We start from the raw sequence: 17,288 nt of genomic DNA, 5'->3' as shown, positions 1-17,288 counted from the left end.
GCGACTGCTTGAAAGCTCACGGTCTGTGGAAAGAATGTCGAAACTTGGTATGTGTAACACTAGCATGCATGGCATGTCTTTCTGCATGTGGGCTGGACACAGGGCCTCAGGTGTGCCACACATGATCACTGCCACTGAGCTGGAGCCAATCCCTTTAAATGCTAAAAGCGGAGTCTCTTGCATTGCATCACCCGGAGTTAGACTCAATCTGTAGCCAAGGCAGGCTTTGGCCCTTCGGCTGCCTCCGCTCCCCACGTTGCCAGGATCACAGGTGAGCTGTGTCACGTCATATACATAGGTGAATATTTGTATTTTTACACAATCTCACTTAAATCTCACAGTGACCCTGCAAAGGAGAAATTATTCTCGGCCTAAAAATTAAACAAACAGAGGCTCGGAAGAGCCGCATGACTTACATGCAACTGAATAGCTCCTAAGTGGTAGTATCGGGACTTGAACTGTTTGGACTCCAATGTGGATACTCTTTTCTTTTCCTTTGAAGTATATAATTTTTAAAACTTTCTATTTATCCTTTCAGAATTTTCTATGTATTTATAATTATACAGAGCCCCGGTCTCCTTAGAACTGTTGTTACCCTTCTGCATCAATCTATGTGAAATCTATGTGAATACATATATTCATAGTGTACACAAATTCTTCCACCAAAGCCCCTCCCATTAATTCTCTTTTATTTTCTGTCCCACCAAAATCCTTCTTCTTCCTTTTTACTCTCATAACTTCATGTGTGAGCATGCATGTGCTCCAACCTCTGAGTTTAATTAGGACTGCTTACATGAGCGTGGCTGGGGGTTATTTGATTGGGTAGTGGCAATGTACTCGCGGCTATACCACCAAGCCTTTGACTCTCTTCCCTGCAATCCTTAGCCATCAGTAGCTCCGGGGCCTTGTGAGCCCTTCCGTCTCCCATGATAGATGATCGCTGATAGTCCCGATTGTGCAAGTGGGTGCTGTCTCCACTGCCGCCTTCAAGCTTTGCCACCGCAGTGGCAGCTCTCCAGTCCATAGATGGGACTGCTGAAGATTTAACAAAGCATCTTGGCATCCTCACAGAGTGCTGCTGGCATTTAAACTCCCAGGGGAAAGCTGCGGGACGGAGGAGCAAGAGACCTGGGTTCCGGGTTCTGTTCTCTGCTTGTTCTAGGATGCTGCCAAGTGAGGATTAGCTCCTGATCTTCTCATCTATAACAAAGTGATGACCACTTAACCTCCAAGGGCTAAGCGGCTTCACGCTGACACATGTGAAGCATGCAGCGTGGGTTCATGTCCAGGAACCTCTGTGCACTCCCGTGATTGCTGCCCTTGTATTTGGTCGTGTCTCTGAGCTTCTGGTGAGAACACTGTGGCTCCAGCAGCCCCAAGAAAGCGTCTAAGACCCAGAGTCAGGTAGACTTTTATCCAAATGCCATCTCTACCGAGGCACACAGCAGCCCACATGTGCACTCTTGTCACTTAGAATGACTTCTAGAAAGAATAGGGACTGGATTAGCACCTATTACCACTTTAGGTTCATGGGAAATAAACTCACAGAGACTTAGTTTGGCTTCCAGCCTCTGACCCTTGAGTCTGTGATTGACTTGACCTGATAAGGAAGCATATGTTGGTGGGAGGTATACAGCAAGCAAAACTGCTTACCTCTCAGATCCAAGGCTAGAGGGGAAGAGAAACTGGCCAGGGTTCCAGAGTTCCGAGGGCTTTCAACTGACCCAAAGACTAAGGCCCACCCCTTAAGGCTCCTCCCACTCCCAACAGCACCAGCCTGGCCACCAGGCCCTTACCACGTAGGCCTCTGAGTACACAGTAGGGTCCTGAGTACACAGTAGGGCCCTCCATGAACCATAGGAGCCAAATTCAGGGGAAGGCTCACTACAGCAATGCAAGAAAAACCCAAAGAACAAATCAAGAGGACACATTCATACTGAAGGGGAGTTCTGACCAAGACTGATGACTACTTAATATAACCAAGTACACGTTTGATGGAATTCTCCTGGTACTGGATAATATTTTAAATAATTTCTTTTTAATTTTTAAATTTATATCGGTGTTCTGCCTCCATGTATGTCCATGTGAAGGTTGGGTCTCCTGGAACTGGAATTACAGACAGTTGTGGCTGTCATGTGGGTTACTGGGACTTGAACCTGGGTCCTTTAGAAGATCAGCCAGTGCTCTTAACTGCTGAACTATCTCTCCAGCTCTCTTAATTTCTTAATGTAAAGATGATCTGGAAGACAAGGAAACGGAAAAACCTTAGAGGTCTGAACAAACAGGCACAGTACTAGGTATGGAAACTGGGTTGCCCCTTTAGGCATGTCTCTGGCAGCCTGGAGCTTGGGCCCCATCCTTGAAGAAGGGAGATGAAATCTAGAACCTAAACAGTAAAGGAGTTAGACCAGAGATGCCTGTGGAGCTCCACCCGACCCCTGACGGATCACAGCTTTAGTGGTTGACCTGGAGAAGACACACCTATGGTGTACAGTGGATGAACACCTGGGCATGTTCTGGAACGAGAAGTGATGGCTATCTCCTTAAGAATCCATAAACCCCTCTTCATGAGAGTTTGGGAATCAGAATTCTCATTATATGCGTGGCTTGAGAAGCAGGACGTTCACTGTTCAGTCACTGCTATTTTTGGGAACATGAGTGATGGGACCAATTCTATCTGGAACCGGGCAGTCTTAACCAGTGAGGCTCCAAGGAAGGCAGGTCTGAAACAGAAAGGAAAGGGTTAACTTAAACCACTCAGGAAAGTAGGCCAAATGAAAAAGACTAAGGGGGAAAATGACAAAGTTGAGAATCAGCCATACAACGGCTATGAAAATTAAAATTATTGAATCCATACAACTGAATAAATACACTTAATGTCTTTAAAGAAATGAAAAAAATAAAACGTGTCTTAGGGTTTTAGTGCTGTGAACAGACACCATGACCAAGGCAAGTCTTATAAATAACAACATTTAACTGGGGCTGGCTTACTGGTTCAGAGGTGCAGTCCATTATCATCAAGACAAGAGCATGGCAGCATCCAGGAAGGCATGGTGTGGGAGGAGCTGAGAGTTCTACATCTTCATCCAAAGGAAGCCAGGAACAGACTGAGCATCCTCAGGCAGCTAGGAGGAGTGTCTCCAAGCCCACCCCCAGAGTGACTCACTTCCTCCAACAAGGCCACACTTTCTAATAGTGCCACTCTGTGGGCCACGCATATGCCAACCACCACCATCAGGCTGACAAGTTTATAGAAAGAAAATAAGAGCAAAGCAAACAAACAAACAAAATATTTAGATAAGTCAGGTTTTATTAAAAGCAATCCGACCTTTAGAAATAAAAATTAGTATTATCAAAATAGAAGTTCATGGGCTAGATAAATTAGCTTATTAGACTAAGTGGGGAGAGATCAAACATGTGTCGCAGATGTTCCCAAGAGTCTCATGAAAACAGTGAGCGGAAAATCAAGTACCTTCAGCGAGGGTGCCACAGAGGTGCAGAAGACTTCAGAAGTAAGAACGAGCATCTCCCAATGAAACTTAGAAGTAAATGGCAAAATGACCAGAAAGCCCACAGCGTCCCAAGATATTAATAAAAGAACCGGGGACTCAGCCTGTATGCTGAGGCAAGAGGATTTCTATGAATTGAGGGCCACTTTGGTGTAAGAAGTGGGTTCCAATTGAGCTTGGGCTACAATGTGAGACTCTCTCTCAAAGTAAGTTAATTGATTGATTAAATAAAGTTAGATATCTAGGTAGAAATTTCAGAAACAGCAAGGAACCAAAATACCAAAGACAGAAGAACAGCACTCATGGCAGTGACTGAGAATTAGGCAGCCAGGCCATTTGAACAGGGACAACAGAATCCAGCAGAAATAACTTCAAATGCTCAGAGGAATAGATATTATTTCGATTCTATTCTATAACATAGAATCATATTTCCCACAAACTTGTCTAATGATGACTCTTGGAAACTCAGAGCAACAGATGCCTTCACTGAGGGCAGGAGGCCCTGGTTAGACACTGACTTCAGGGTCACTGTGCTGCAAAGAACTTAAGCACTGGCTATTCCAGGCTCAGTCCCTGCATGCCAAGCGCACGAACGCGGGCTCTTCAAAGCACCCATTGGCTTCTGTTTCTCACCCTATAACATGGGGAAATATTGTCCCCATTTATCTATAGAACAGAACAAGGTCCAATATAAAAGCCATAGTGGTGTTCCAAATCGCCATTGCTTTATTCACTTACCCAAGAGAGACTGAGTATCTGAGGTGCACCTTACCCAAAATCAGCTGGGGATAAACAATGTGAAACCCCAAATCTCATACATTCTAGTGGCAGTGTCTCTGGGGAGGGAGAAAACAGAGGAAAGTAGTGAAGATACAGAGCAAGTTAGGAGAGCACAGTTTGTGTCAGGGATTGTTTGGCGGAGCCTCCTGAAGAAGAGGCAGAATAAGGAAGCCAGAGTAGGGGGGACAGCCTGCCGGGCAGAGTAATAGACAAGCTCCCCGGCATAGCACTTGACCCAGGCAAGTCCAAGATAGCCGGCAGAAATGAAGCCAAGGGAGCCAGAGAGAAATGGGAGGTGTAATAACAGCTCCTTCACACAGCATGTCCCCTGACGGAGGGACTGTGGAGAAAGAGAGGGCAGAGGTACAATGACAATATAGTCTTTCCTGAGAGCACAGGGCAGGGGGAAGCACAACACAGAGTGAGCCCTCATGAAGACAAACCCCAGGCAGGTGTGACTCCTTCCAGCCCAGCAGCTGGCTGGACGTGCATCTTACCCTGACCTAAGGACACATGTCACTGCAGTGAAGTGTCCCTGCCCCACCGAGAGCCACGTGCAGTCATCTTGCTATGCAGACCCCACAAAGGGCCAAAACACCACTGAGTACTTGAGTAGGGATTGTGTGGCAGAGTGGTTAGAACCCTCTGTGACCTGAGCCCCTAGGCTGCAGCCCAGCCCAGCCAGCCCAACTTGCCCTTCATGATGGTTAACTTTTGTCAAGTTGACACAGAGTTGTTTGGGGAGTGGGGACCTAAATTGAGGAATGGCCTCCAAATCAGACTATCAAGTTCCCCCTGGGGGCATTTCATTGAGTGATGATTGATAAGGGGAGGGCCCAGCCCATTGTGGGCACTGTTAGGCAGGAGGCCCTGGGTTGTATGAGAAAGCAGGCTGAGCAAACCATGGAAAACAAGCGAGTAAAGCTTCGTTCCTCCATGATAACTTCTTAAATTCCCATCTTGCCCTCTCTAAGTGGTGAGCATAACCTGTCAGATAAACCCTTTCCTCCCCCAAGGTGAATCTTGTCAGTGTTTTAACACAACAACCAAAAGCAAACTAAGACACCCCCTGAAGAGCGGCTGATCCCCAGCCCGACTCAGCCACCTTTGCCGTGTCCACCAGGACACCCACGTACCCGAGACGCCACACTGGCCTCGCAGGGTCACACAACTCACAGCTTCCAGCCCACCAGCCCCCACCACATTCTCTGCCCCCCTCTCTGCGTCTGCATGCCTCCAAGTGCCTGTTGCTCAGGATGATGATGAGGTGCTGACAGAAGTGTGGGGAAAGAGGCTGGCGAGAAGCAGAAGCCGGAAAGGTTATTCAGGGCCATTTTGGAGACTAGAGTCCTGACAATAGGCTGAGCACCTTGGGGAGGAAAAGAAGTGCTGGGCCTGCAGAGAGAAGCAAAGCAGAGTAGGGAAGACTGGGCTGTGGCTTGAAGCGTAGCACAGAGAGATGCTGAGCCTTCCTGGACCCACATCTTGCCTCACAGAGCTAACATGAGGCTAAAAGCGAAGTAGAAATCAGGATTTATTATTATCATTATAGTTATTTTTAGGTAAACTAACCTAAGCATACAGCCTGTGAGCGGCGGTCGAGCTTGGACTCCCAAGGGAGCCTCTTCTGTATCCATACGGCATCCCTTGATATTAAAAAGTCCACCCGATTCTAGATTGCCAGGCCAATTCAATTAATGCAGCCTGAACAAAGCTGCTGAGTGGGCACTCAGTTGACATTTATTTCACAAAGCTCCTTTTCTAAGGAGTCTAAAGAAAGAGCCCTAGAGCCTGGTGCACCGGCCGTGACCCACAGCAGCAGCCTCTGAGCCTTTCTACAAGCTGTTCCTTTGGGGTCCTCCCATCCCCGTACAGTGGGAAGAAGTCTCTTCTAGCAATACATTTGGATGCTTCCTCCTGCTGTAGGGCTAAGGGGTTTCTCTACTGTTGCCCTATCAGCTCCAGAGCACTCACTTAAGGTATCTGCAGGTCTCCCTCTGCAGGCATTTGTCCTTCCACACATAGATGCCTGTGAGTCACTTCTGTTTGGAACAGTTAGAAAGAGGGACTGGGAAGTGGAGTGGAAAAGAAAAACAGTGGGGGAGGGGTTGGGATTGAGGCTTCAAGTGGAGCTGCCCTCAGAGGGATCAGAAAGAAAGGGCACATGGGTCCTACCATGGCATAGAAAATACCTTTATGTCCTCAGCACGAACCTAGCCTGGATTGGGTTCCTTTGTATTCCCAGCATTCTCTGCTTTCCCAGCACTCCCCTAGTCTATTTCTCCCATAGGTCTCGGGGGCAGAATCCAACAACCCTTCTTTTATTTGCTTAGAGATAACTGCAGCTTTAGACAATGGAACAGCATACTCACACGAAAATATACAGACACACGAACATACATCCACATGCGTAAACACGTTCTCACACATATGCATACGCACAAACATACACTCATACAAATATGCACTAATCAAACATGTTCACACACAAACACATAGGCATACACACATGTAAGCAAACACAAGTAGATATGCCCACAGGCTCGTGCACAAGCACACAAACACGCATATACAAGAACACAGTAAGCTTTTGGAAGAACACTATCTGCAGGGAAATAAAGCAAATTCCAGCATCTTCTTCTGACAGCCATTACTGCCTGAAAGAGCTGAAGAGCCGTCAAGGGAGCAAGTGTGCCAGCTCACTGCTACTAAACTTAAGAAATGAGAGATAAAGAGAAGAGACGAACCTTTGTCTTTATGATTATATTTTCATGAACATAGGACTTTAGTTAAAAGTAAAACCTTTAAACAGTTGGCCCCTCCCCATCCCAACGGTAACTTTTCTCTGACCTGTATCCTCACGTGGAGAGGTTTGAAGAGATCTGATCTTGAGAGGGTTGGTTTATTTCTGGTTTTAGTGTGTTTAACCCCCTCCCCTACTTCCTCTCTGATTGTACCTCAGCTTACGGAACAGCTCTTCTGAGACCCTTTCTGCTCCACCGAGAGCTACATTGTGGTGTTTATTTTGTATCCCCTTATGTGACAGCGCTTGCCACATAAGTCACCTCACAAATCTTGTAATAAACACACTGAGTGCCTTTGGTTCTGTTCAAACATTTGGGAGGAAGTGGACCCTGGGCCCTTTCTACCCATTCACACCCCAGCCCTCTGCGCATGCAGGCCGGGCCCCCATGGATGTCCTCTGAACCACTCCATGGGGTCTCTGTAGAACTTACTGTAACTGTCTCATGCAAAGCAGCCTGCAAAAAGAGTTCCTTATGCTTTCTGATTTCAGCTTTCCAGATATCTATATGGACAGAAAACACAGAATTCCTCCCGTTTCTGACAGAATGTCTTCATGGAAGCGTAAGGGTTCCTCGCTTTCCGTAGTCAGGTACTGACTAGTGCGCGTAGTTGGGCTACTGGTCTCTTCGCGCCTTTGCTTCCCTCGGGGTGTGGAACAGGGAACTGTACAGGGCATGCAGCAAAGGGCAATGAAAACCACCCTCACGTAAGCCACGCCTGGTGGCACAATCCCGTAATCCCTGCACCTAGGAGGCTACCCTGGGCTACCTATAGCTGATACCTCCAGACAAGCAAATCCCTAGCTCACCCTTGGTGTAGGCAGAGGAATGTGGACATGGGAGAAAAGGAAAGGCCTGGATATGAATCCCTGTCCATCCATCTCCCCTGATGTGTAACTTTGGACCCTTGGGCTCAACATTTACACTACAGCTCTGTCTGTCTGTCTGTCTGTCTGCCCCCCCCCCCCCGACACACACAATGGAACACGAAGGCTGGGAAGCAAGCAACATGCTAACGATGCCTCCAATATTTTACCATGAACCAAATGCTGAATATTTTGCCCCTTTTGTTTCTTCTTTTTTGGATCTTTTTGATATTTTTTTCCCTTGAGCACATATTGACTTTATAATTAGGAAGACAGAAAATAAGCCTGAAAGAATAAAATAGAGGGAAAAATACACATTAAGAAGCAGGCGTAAGCTGGCACTGTGTAAATGGTAGCTATTTTTACTAATTAGTCATTATGCCTAATAATAATAATTAGGAGTAACGATTTCCTCTGGGAATGAACTTGTGCATTCGTTGATTGGAGGCTGTAGAAGACTCATGGCTCCCTTGCCAAGAGATAGGGACCAGAGTCCTTTTCCTGTCAGGCCACCCCTTACTTGTCTTCCTGACTCTCCCACAACCCCAGCTCCTAGCTCAGCTTCACCCTTCCGTTGGCTCCATCCATCCACCCACTTAAGTCTACAGTGTATATAGAGCTCCTGTGTCTACACAGAGCACCCTCACTTCTAGGGAGGCAAAGGCCTCCCTCCTCCATGTAGCACAGCACAGACCAAGGCAGATTGCTGTCACCCCTCTGCTGGTGTGCCTTTCCTAGAGGACAGTGACAGCGAGAGAGCTGGGGCTCTCATCTGCTTCCTCTGTGTGGGAGTTAGAGAAGGTACCCCCACTGGGCCTCAAACATCTGGAAACACCTGGCTGCAGCTGACTGGAAAGGACTGAGGCTCCAGTGAGTTTCTCTTCAGTGATTCCATTGGTCAGGATGGGATTTTAGACCTAACGCTCCAGACACCTTCAAGACACTAGAGAGGAGAGAGATTCTATATTAAAGAACAGAGTGAAACTCCTCAGCTTTGTGATATGAACAAGTCAGTCAGCCTCTCTGGACCTGTGTTTCCAGGCGTTAAAAACAAACACAAGCACTGGGCACAGCTGGATCCCAAGGTCCTCACGTGTTCCCAGATTATAAATAGAGTGGACTCTGGGCGGAGAGAGGACTTGGATGTTTTCTGTGTTCAAGGGCAAGCTGCCAAAATGTGATGGATAAGACAAGAAAGGACAGGAACTCTCCCTGGGGCTGACACTGGTTGGATGGAAAGACTTGCAGGTGACTTCTAAAGGAGAAATAGCAGGTTCTCCTCGGGTCTCATGATCCCAAGATTTTCCTCCCCGACCCCTTGCACCTGAGTGCTGAGCCAGTATCTTACTGTAGTAACTTATTGCTGTGAAGAGACACCTCGACTAAGACATTTTATAAAGAAGGCACTTAACTGGGGGCTTGCTTGCAGACTCGGTCTGCTAGCCAACGTGATGGCCATGAACCCAGAGCTACATTCTGCACTGGGGCTTATGAGTGCTCTGTGTGTGAAATCCGAGAAGCAGGTAGGCACAGGACACCATCGAACCCCTGCTCTGGGAGCTGGTGTGGAGTGGAAGGGTGGGAGATGGATGAGAGAAGAAATGAAGGTGTAGAGCTGCACCAGTCAGCCTTGCGCTCCCAGGTTCGCGTCCTGCAGCGCAGCCAACCACATAGTGGAAACACTAGAGAATGCCCTATCTGTACTGGCCATGAGCAAACATTTCGCTTGCAGCAATCTCCTAAACAACACGGTGGATCAAGTCTCTCTACAGCATCTGGAGAGGACCCCATTTGTCCAGGAGGATGTGAGCAGGTTCTCTGCAAATATCATGCCATTCTCAATAAGGGACTTTGATGACCCAGGCTGGAGACTCTCCACTACGGGCCCTGAACCACATCCCCAATGAGTTTCAAGGAACAAGAGTGCATGTTGAAAACAAAGCAAGGAGAAGTCCCTGGAGTACTGAGGATGCAGGGTGCCAGCAAACTGCTCAGGAGACGTCAGTCTAAGAAGGAGTCAACTGAACAAACTTTCGATAGGAATGACAGTGATTGGGGGTTAGGGTACAGCCGGGGGTGACACGGTAGGCTCTGCTCTTTACATGTGATAGGACGAATGGGCATTGTGACCAGACTGACAAAGACGTCACGATAATTCAGGTGTCTCTCAGTGGTGACAAATGGTGAGATTAGCTCATAGGAACCTGAGGGAACAAGAGAGAAAGGGAGGGGGAGGAGGGGGGGGAGAGAACTTACTTGGCCATCTCATACTATGAAGGCAGGGGGAGAATTGGTCGGTTTCTCTATTGTCTAGTCACCAGGTGTGTAGAGATAACCCCACCTGTAGCACACGCATGCACACACACACACACACACACACACAGGCTAGAAGCTTGGGCTAGGGAAGAAAAATGACCAACTTCCCCGTGACTTGCCCAAGTACACACATGTTTTCAAAGACATTATCATAAATAGACAGCGATGGCCAGTGTAGTCTCCATTACTGTGGAATGTTCATCAGTCCAACAGAAGGATGTTCTGACACAGGCTGCACACCGAGAACCCCGAGAGCACTGTGCTAAGTGAAAGACAGCCAATACTGAGTCTTTTGTGGAGCTGTCCCGGGAAGGGGGAACGGGCCTGCACAGCAGGGAAGCAGGGGCTGTGTCTCCATTTGGAGAGAGGAAAGGCTCTGGCGGTGGGTAATGCTGATGGCTACCCAGCAAAGAATGTCTGACATCACTAAATTTGGCAACATTTAATAAGTCAAAAGGGATGTTTTCTGTCATACGGAGTGTATCAAATGTTGCTTTACTTGTTGAGGTCTTGGGGATTAAAGCCAGGACCTCACTCCTGTTCTGCAAAGCACCCTGTTGCTAAGCTGCACTCCTTAGTTTACAAATTAAATAGTTTACAAATTAAAACACAAACAAAACAAAACAAAAAAAAAAAAAAAAAAAAACGAACAAAACCCAAGCAAACAAAAAGCCCCTTTAAAAAATGCAAATTAAGTTTTCACCTTATTTTGTTTATTTTGTGTGTGTTGGGAGGTGTTATGTGTAAAGCTGAGAGGACATCTTGTGTAAATTGGTTCTCTCCTTCCACTGTGGATCCTGAGACTAGAACTCAAGGTGTCAGGCTTGGTGGCAAGTACCTTTATCTGCTGAGTAAAAATTAAAAGCTTTGTAAGCAATTTTCTCAAAATTATGCATGCGGAGTATCCCCCAAGCTGCTTTTGCACACCTGGCCTTTGACTTTGGGCTCTGCCTCTGTCTAGCTGGGTGTGGGGCGCCTGGGAAATCCACCTTGCCTCTCTAAGCCTGTTTTTCCTCACCTGTGAAGTCATGGGGCTGGGGAGAAAACTGAAGCCGTCTATTGATGCCTAGCACAGAGCAAAACCTTTGCCATCAGTCAGTTCTTTTGCTACTCCCCGCCCGCATAGCTGGGCTTAGGCAGAGCCAGTCTGCTCCAGGGCTCTTGAGCTGTGTGACCTTGGGCTAACCCTTTACTTTTCCCATACCTTAGTTCCCACCTGTAGAGAGGGACTGGTACCCCTGCCTGGCAGGGCTGATGTAGGACTTGGTAGGACCACGTACGAGGCCCCCAGGGCAGGGCCTGCAGGCCGTAGCCCCTGGCATCAGTTATCATTGTGTGAGCAGAGTCACAGATAGGCAGGAAGAGGTTAGTATGACATGACAAGGTATCTCTGGCTGTTGTATAATCCATTATAATCTACTTCATGTTACAGGCAGAAAAGGCTCAGAGCAGATCTGCAGAGTCCTGAAATTACCCCTCTGCACTCCAGGAGTGTGTTAGTATCTGACATGTGTATATATTTGCAAAGAGGTGATATATTTGCACATATCAGGCCTAAGTAATGTGTACCAAGCCACTGTCCTAGACTGAGCCCCTTGCTCCATCCTGAGAGTCAGAGATGACCCCATGGCAGATGCTGTCTGTGAAGAGCTTCTTGGGAACCAGTAGGAGAGCTGAGGATTTTGTCACAGCAAACTTATAAGATCTGGGAATCAGCATTTCCCTTGAGCCTTGAAATCTATATGCCAAGCTACCTTGGACAAGTAGAGTTCCTTCTCTAAAGCTCAGTCCTTGTCTGCACACAGAATAAGAGTGTTGAACTTGGAATTCCCTGTGCCCAGAGCTCCCCCCCCCCGCTTTGGGAGAACATACTTCAGGGTGTAAAGTGACTAGAGAGATCATACTGTATTCATGTCCCTCTGCACCAGTCACAGTTGACCTTGGGATCTTACCTGTCGGCCAGGATAGGCCTGATACCGCTCTCCCCCACAAACATTTGGGGATCACAGCATTAGACTTTCCAGGAAAAGAAAGGTACAGGGTCCAGGTAAAACATGGGATACTGAGACCTGGAGAGGGAAGAGAGAGCAGAGATACAGGGCAGTGGTCTCCTGGTGACCACTGGAGAAGACTGGTGGCAACAGCTGCAAGTCAGCAGGGGACCTGGGTAGAAGAAAGCAGGACCCATTCCAGGCCCCCTGGTTCCCAAGCAGTTGAGGCCTGGCTCACAAAGAGCATAGCAGACAGCTGTCATGGCACAAGTCAACTGCCCTGGGAACATAACAGATGTTGGGCCAGACCCAGTGCCCAAGGCACTGAGGATCCCCCCTATTCACTCGCAGTCCTCTCCCTGGGAGAGTCTCTGCTCCTGGGCCCAGGCCACTCCCCCGCCTCTCAGACCATGAGGATGGGCGTTCAGTTCTCTCCTATTTGCATTTTCCTTCTGGTCTTCTCTCTATCTCATGCCAAGGCAGGGTCTGCTCATCTCACGTGGGACACTCTACTTTATGCGGTCTTATCGCAAGCTGGCACTGGATCAAATCCAGCAAAGCTGCGTTCAGATCCTGGGGAATCATCGGTGTGTGCACCGGCATAGCGTAGCCTAGTCAAATTCAATAAGCAACCGGAGTCGATTAGCACTGGCAGAGAAATTGCAGGTTATCATTCAGCCATGGCTGCCATCCATATGCATGAAGCCCACAGACCTGACTCCCTTGCGGAATCAGGCACAGCCATTAGAGGAACCAGTCTTAGAGACAGTGCTAACAGTGTTCTCCCAACAGTGTGCCTGTAAGCCACAGTCAGTGTTTCCTCAGGCCTCAGGTCTGTGGCGACAAAGGAAACGTCCTAGGCTGTCCACATGTCACCAGTGCGTGCAGAGTTTGACGGGCTCCAGCCACTTAAGAAATGGGTCACTGGTAGAAACCTTGGGCTTCGGTGAGCTCGTGATGCTGTGTACAGGGAAAACATTCTGTTTTCTCTAGAGCTGGCCTGAGACGACCAGCTTGTTCCTGAGAACAGATGTTTTGTGAAACCCACTGTGACAGGCTCATCATCTTGGGTTGGAGATAGGCCAGCACTTAGTCACCAGCCTTGCAAGGACACAAAGGCCTCTGGGCTGTGTGCTCGTCCCTGACAGCCAGGCTTACAGGGGATGCGCCACCGTCCAGTGCTCAGGATCTGATGTTAAACAGTTTACCAGTCTGGGAACGGGGGTGGCAGCAGCTAGCAGGTGTGCCTCGGGAAGATGCTTCCCAGGTATCATCTGGGAATGTTCTAGAATAGTCTGTACACCTGACTTTCATGCAGGGCTCACTTTGCGCCGGGCCTTGTTGAAGCTGTTTTGGCATTATTGCAGAATAACCGTCTATGGCCACCCATTCCAGAGAGGAGAACACTGGGGGCTGCTGGTCACTCCTAAGAGCTGCCGCAAACCAGTCACCGGCATATGGGGGGGTGGGCGGGGGTGGGGGGAGGGGAATGTCACAGAAACGGAGCTCCTCTGTTTCTGGACCCAGGGTGCAAATCATGGGCCCACAGCTCTTCTGATCACGTAGAGAGAGGCAGCTTTGGGTGGCTCTGGCTTGTTTTGGTAATATCACCGCAGTTCTGCCTGTGCGTGTCACCATTATGTCAACTTGTACATTGGAACACCTGTCACTAGATTTAGGGCCCTCTAAATTCAGATGATCTCAAAGCCTTTAACATGATTTTTTTTTCCCTGCAAAGACTGTCTGGGTAAGGGCTTGGACAGTCATGGTCTTGGGGATTAGAGCCTGGAAATGTCCAAAAGGTGGTCAACAGTTCAGCCCACTACAGTCCGTTAGCCTCAACTAGTAGTGTCTTCATGGTCATCCTGCCAAGAGCATATAGCCAGATATGCTCTCTCTACAGCTGGTCAACGTGACTACGGGTTATCCAGCTCCAAATGGGACATGTGTGTCATAGCCCCCCTCTCGCGGTTATGAGATCATCAAGGAGCAGGACAGAAAGATTGCAGGAGCCAGAGGTGGTGGGTGACTGCACTGAAGTAGTGTTTGCTGGCTGCAATGGGGCAGTCGCACATCTGAACTCACAGTGGCTGTGACAACATGCACGGAACCTACTCAGTGTCAAGTCAGACACAACCCCACCCCCCCCCCAGCTGAGGACCTACTGGAAAGTGATGGGAGAGACTCAGATCTCTTCATCGATGAAGGCCCTGGGACGATACCCATGCTCCAGTAGAGGGACCACACCCAGGCACATATAGACAGCAGAGTGAACTCAGAGTTTTATAAAAGGACCACACAAAATTCAGAGAAAATAGCGGGGTGGGGTGGAAAGGGGGAGTAGAGGAGGAGTTATAGGGGAGGGGAAGAGGGAATGGGGAAAAATGAAAGTAGATTTGAGTATAATGACATGATATGCATGTGTGAGATTCTCAAACAAGAAAAGAGGAGGAAGAGGAGGAGGGGGAGGGGGAAGAGGGGGACGGAGAAAAGAGGAGGAGGGGAAAATGCATTCTTCACTGTGAAGTAGAATCCAGTTTGGCTGAACTCTCCGTGAAGCCCTAGTCAGGTACTACTATCTCATCTCATCAGATATATGAGGCTAGCTCCAGTGTCATGGTGCCAACATATAGACAGGAGAAGGGAGTCCAGCCTTTCTGGTCTTAACACCGCCATGCTGAAGCCAGGTGCACTGGTGCACATGTGTAAGCCAGCTCTCAGGAGGCAAAGGATTGTAAACTGAGGCCCAGCCAGGACAACGTAGTAGGGAGATCCTGGCTCAGATAAGCCAAAGGAGGGAGGGAAGAAGAAAGGAGAGAGAGAGAGAGAGAGAGAGAGAGAGAGAGAGAGAGAGAGAGAGAGAGAGAGCTGATACTCATTGTCCCAGGCTCAGAGCAGAGCTTCCCACCCCCACTAAACAGTGAGTGTGTAGCTAGTAAGTTTCCACTTTCTAAGCCTGCTCTCTGCCCCATTGCTAAAGACAACACAGGGGCCTGCCTAATTGGGTTTAATTTTCTTCCTCTCAGTCTTTGGCTTCATGTAGCTTTTAAAAGTCACCTTCTAAGCCTAACAGCTGCCAGACAAACCCACCCAGACGCACCACCTGCATCCCAGAGAGTCCAGTGTTCCAAGCCGAACACAATTTGTTTCCCAGAACCTGCAGTTTGCCATTTTCTTGTTTTTTGGCAACTTCTCTTGCCGTTAGCCAAGCCTCAAAACGTTTCTTCCTTGTCCTCACTCTGGTCTCTAGGGAACAGCCTCAAAGGTGCTCCCACCCTCTTCCATTTGGAGGCCCTGAGTCTGGAGAATCCCAGAGGTTGGGAAGCACTGAGTGAGGTGGTCAAAGCTGAGAGGCCAGAATGCTTGGGCTCTGCCTGAGGGCATGCTTACACCTGAGTATTACCATAACCCTTGGAGGTCACATGTTTTCTTCTTGGGATTCCTGTCTTCCAGATGAGACTCAGCCTAAGAGACCAGGGTGACACAATCTGCCCTAAGGCCTTCCTGCTTGACTGTAAGACTCAACTACCAGTGTTCAAGCCTCTCCCAGCCAGCCTGGAGTCTCTCTCTGATACTCTCCAGTAAAGGCCCTAATAACAGATTCTGAATCTTCCCATAATCACCCAGCAGTCTGTCTGCACATTAAACACTATAACTCCTCCTCCTGACAAAAGGTTTACCTTTGCTGATTTTGTTTTGAAATCAGTATGCCTCATGTTTTGACAGTATGCCTCATGCCATGGTCAGGAAGTTATTCCTGAACTACCACTTTCTGTACATCCCACCCTACAGCATGTAGGCATGTGTGTTTTGCAGGGAGGAAGTAGGTTGCTAGTTGTTGCTATGACAACCAAGAACGAGGTGAAGTCTGACTCCAGTGCCTGCTTGTTAGTAATGAAACAGAATGGTGAAGACTTTGTCCCCTGACCTTGGGGAATGAGGTCCACACCATATTCCTGTTGGCATGGAAACTGACTACTCACTGAATCCAATCCAGTAATATTAATTTATTTGAAAGAATGGGTGTTAGTAAGATGTCAAGGGGCCTGAGGAAATAGCTTCATTGATAAAATTCTCCCTATACAAGTGTGAAGACCTGAGTTCAAGCACTGGTGCTTACATCAAGAGTTGAGTTCACTGATTTCTATGCTGGGGAGTAGAGATAGGTGAGTCCCTACCTAATCAGTAAGCTCAAGGTCAGTGAGAGATCTTGTCTCAGAAAAAAAGTGGAGAGGGCTGGAGAGTTGGCTCAGCAGTTAGAGCACTGGTTTCTCTTTCAGAGGACTTGGGTTGGATCCCCAGCACCAAGGCTCACAACTGTATGTAACTGTAGTCTCAGGGGATCTGACACCCCCTCCTAGCTTCCTCGGCACTGTACACAGACATACCTGCAGGCAAAACACACATTCACATAAAATTTTAAAGTGTCCAAACTAAAGAAAAAAGAAAAGAAAAGAGAAAAGGGTAGCTAGCCAGCTCTTACAGAATAGGAAAACAGTCAAGTTACAGTCTTTACAAATCAGCCACTTGAAGAATCGTGTGTGTTCATGTGCATGCTTGTGGTGCATGTGTGTATGTGTGTGTGTGTGTGTGTGTGTGAGAGAGAGAGAGAGAGAGAGAGAGAGAGAGAGTGAGAGAGAGAGAGAAAGCCTAGCCTCTGTATCTTCACGTCCTTGACATAAGCAGTCTTGTATGAGGACACGTCTGGCATTCTCCCGGGTTCTTTACATTTGATACTCTGCCTGGAACATATGACACCCCGTCAGTTTGGCACTGTCCCCACTGAGCAGAGGAGAGAGCTGATGTCTAGAGCGGTTAAGTGCTCCTCCTGAGGTCACTCAGTTGGTGAATGACAGGCAGACCTGCTTGATCCCCACAATGCCTACAGCTCTTACCTGTCTACCACCTTGGTGTAACCTTGGGCTTGAACTCAGTGCAGTCTCTCTAGGGCCTCTAGAATCATGGGGAGAGATCATCTAAAAACCGTACCGCCATAACTAAACATTCGGTGCTTCTGTGAGA

At 48.2% G+C, this 17,288-nt stretch overlaps 1 protein-coding gene across 1 annotated transcript in view; it reads left to right on the top strand.

Moving 5' to 3' along the window:
* TTLL11 (tubulin tyrosine ligase like 11) overlaps positions 1–17,288 on the top strand; it is a 220,079-nt gene that overhangs the window by 148,611 nt on the left and 54,180 nt on the right. The window contains exon 7 of the mRNA XM_080927546.1: positions 7,585–7,683. Coding sequence (XP_080783672.1) covers positions 7,585–7,683 — 99 coding nt within the window. The remainder of the gene's footprint in view (positions 1–7,584; positions 7,684–17,288) is intronic.

Source organism: Micromys minutus (assembly GCF_963924665.1).
Source record: "Micromys minutus genome assembly, chromosome: 13".
NCBI lineage: Eukaryota > Metazoa > Chordata > Mammalia > Rodentia > Muridae > Micromys > Micromys minutus.
Note: the sequence above shows the minus strand (reverse complement) of the source record. Positions and strands in the feature narration are given on the sequence as shown.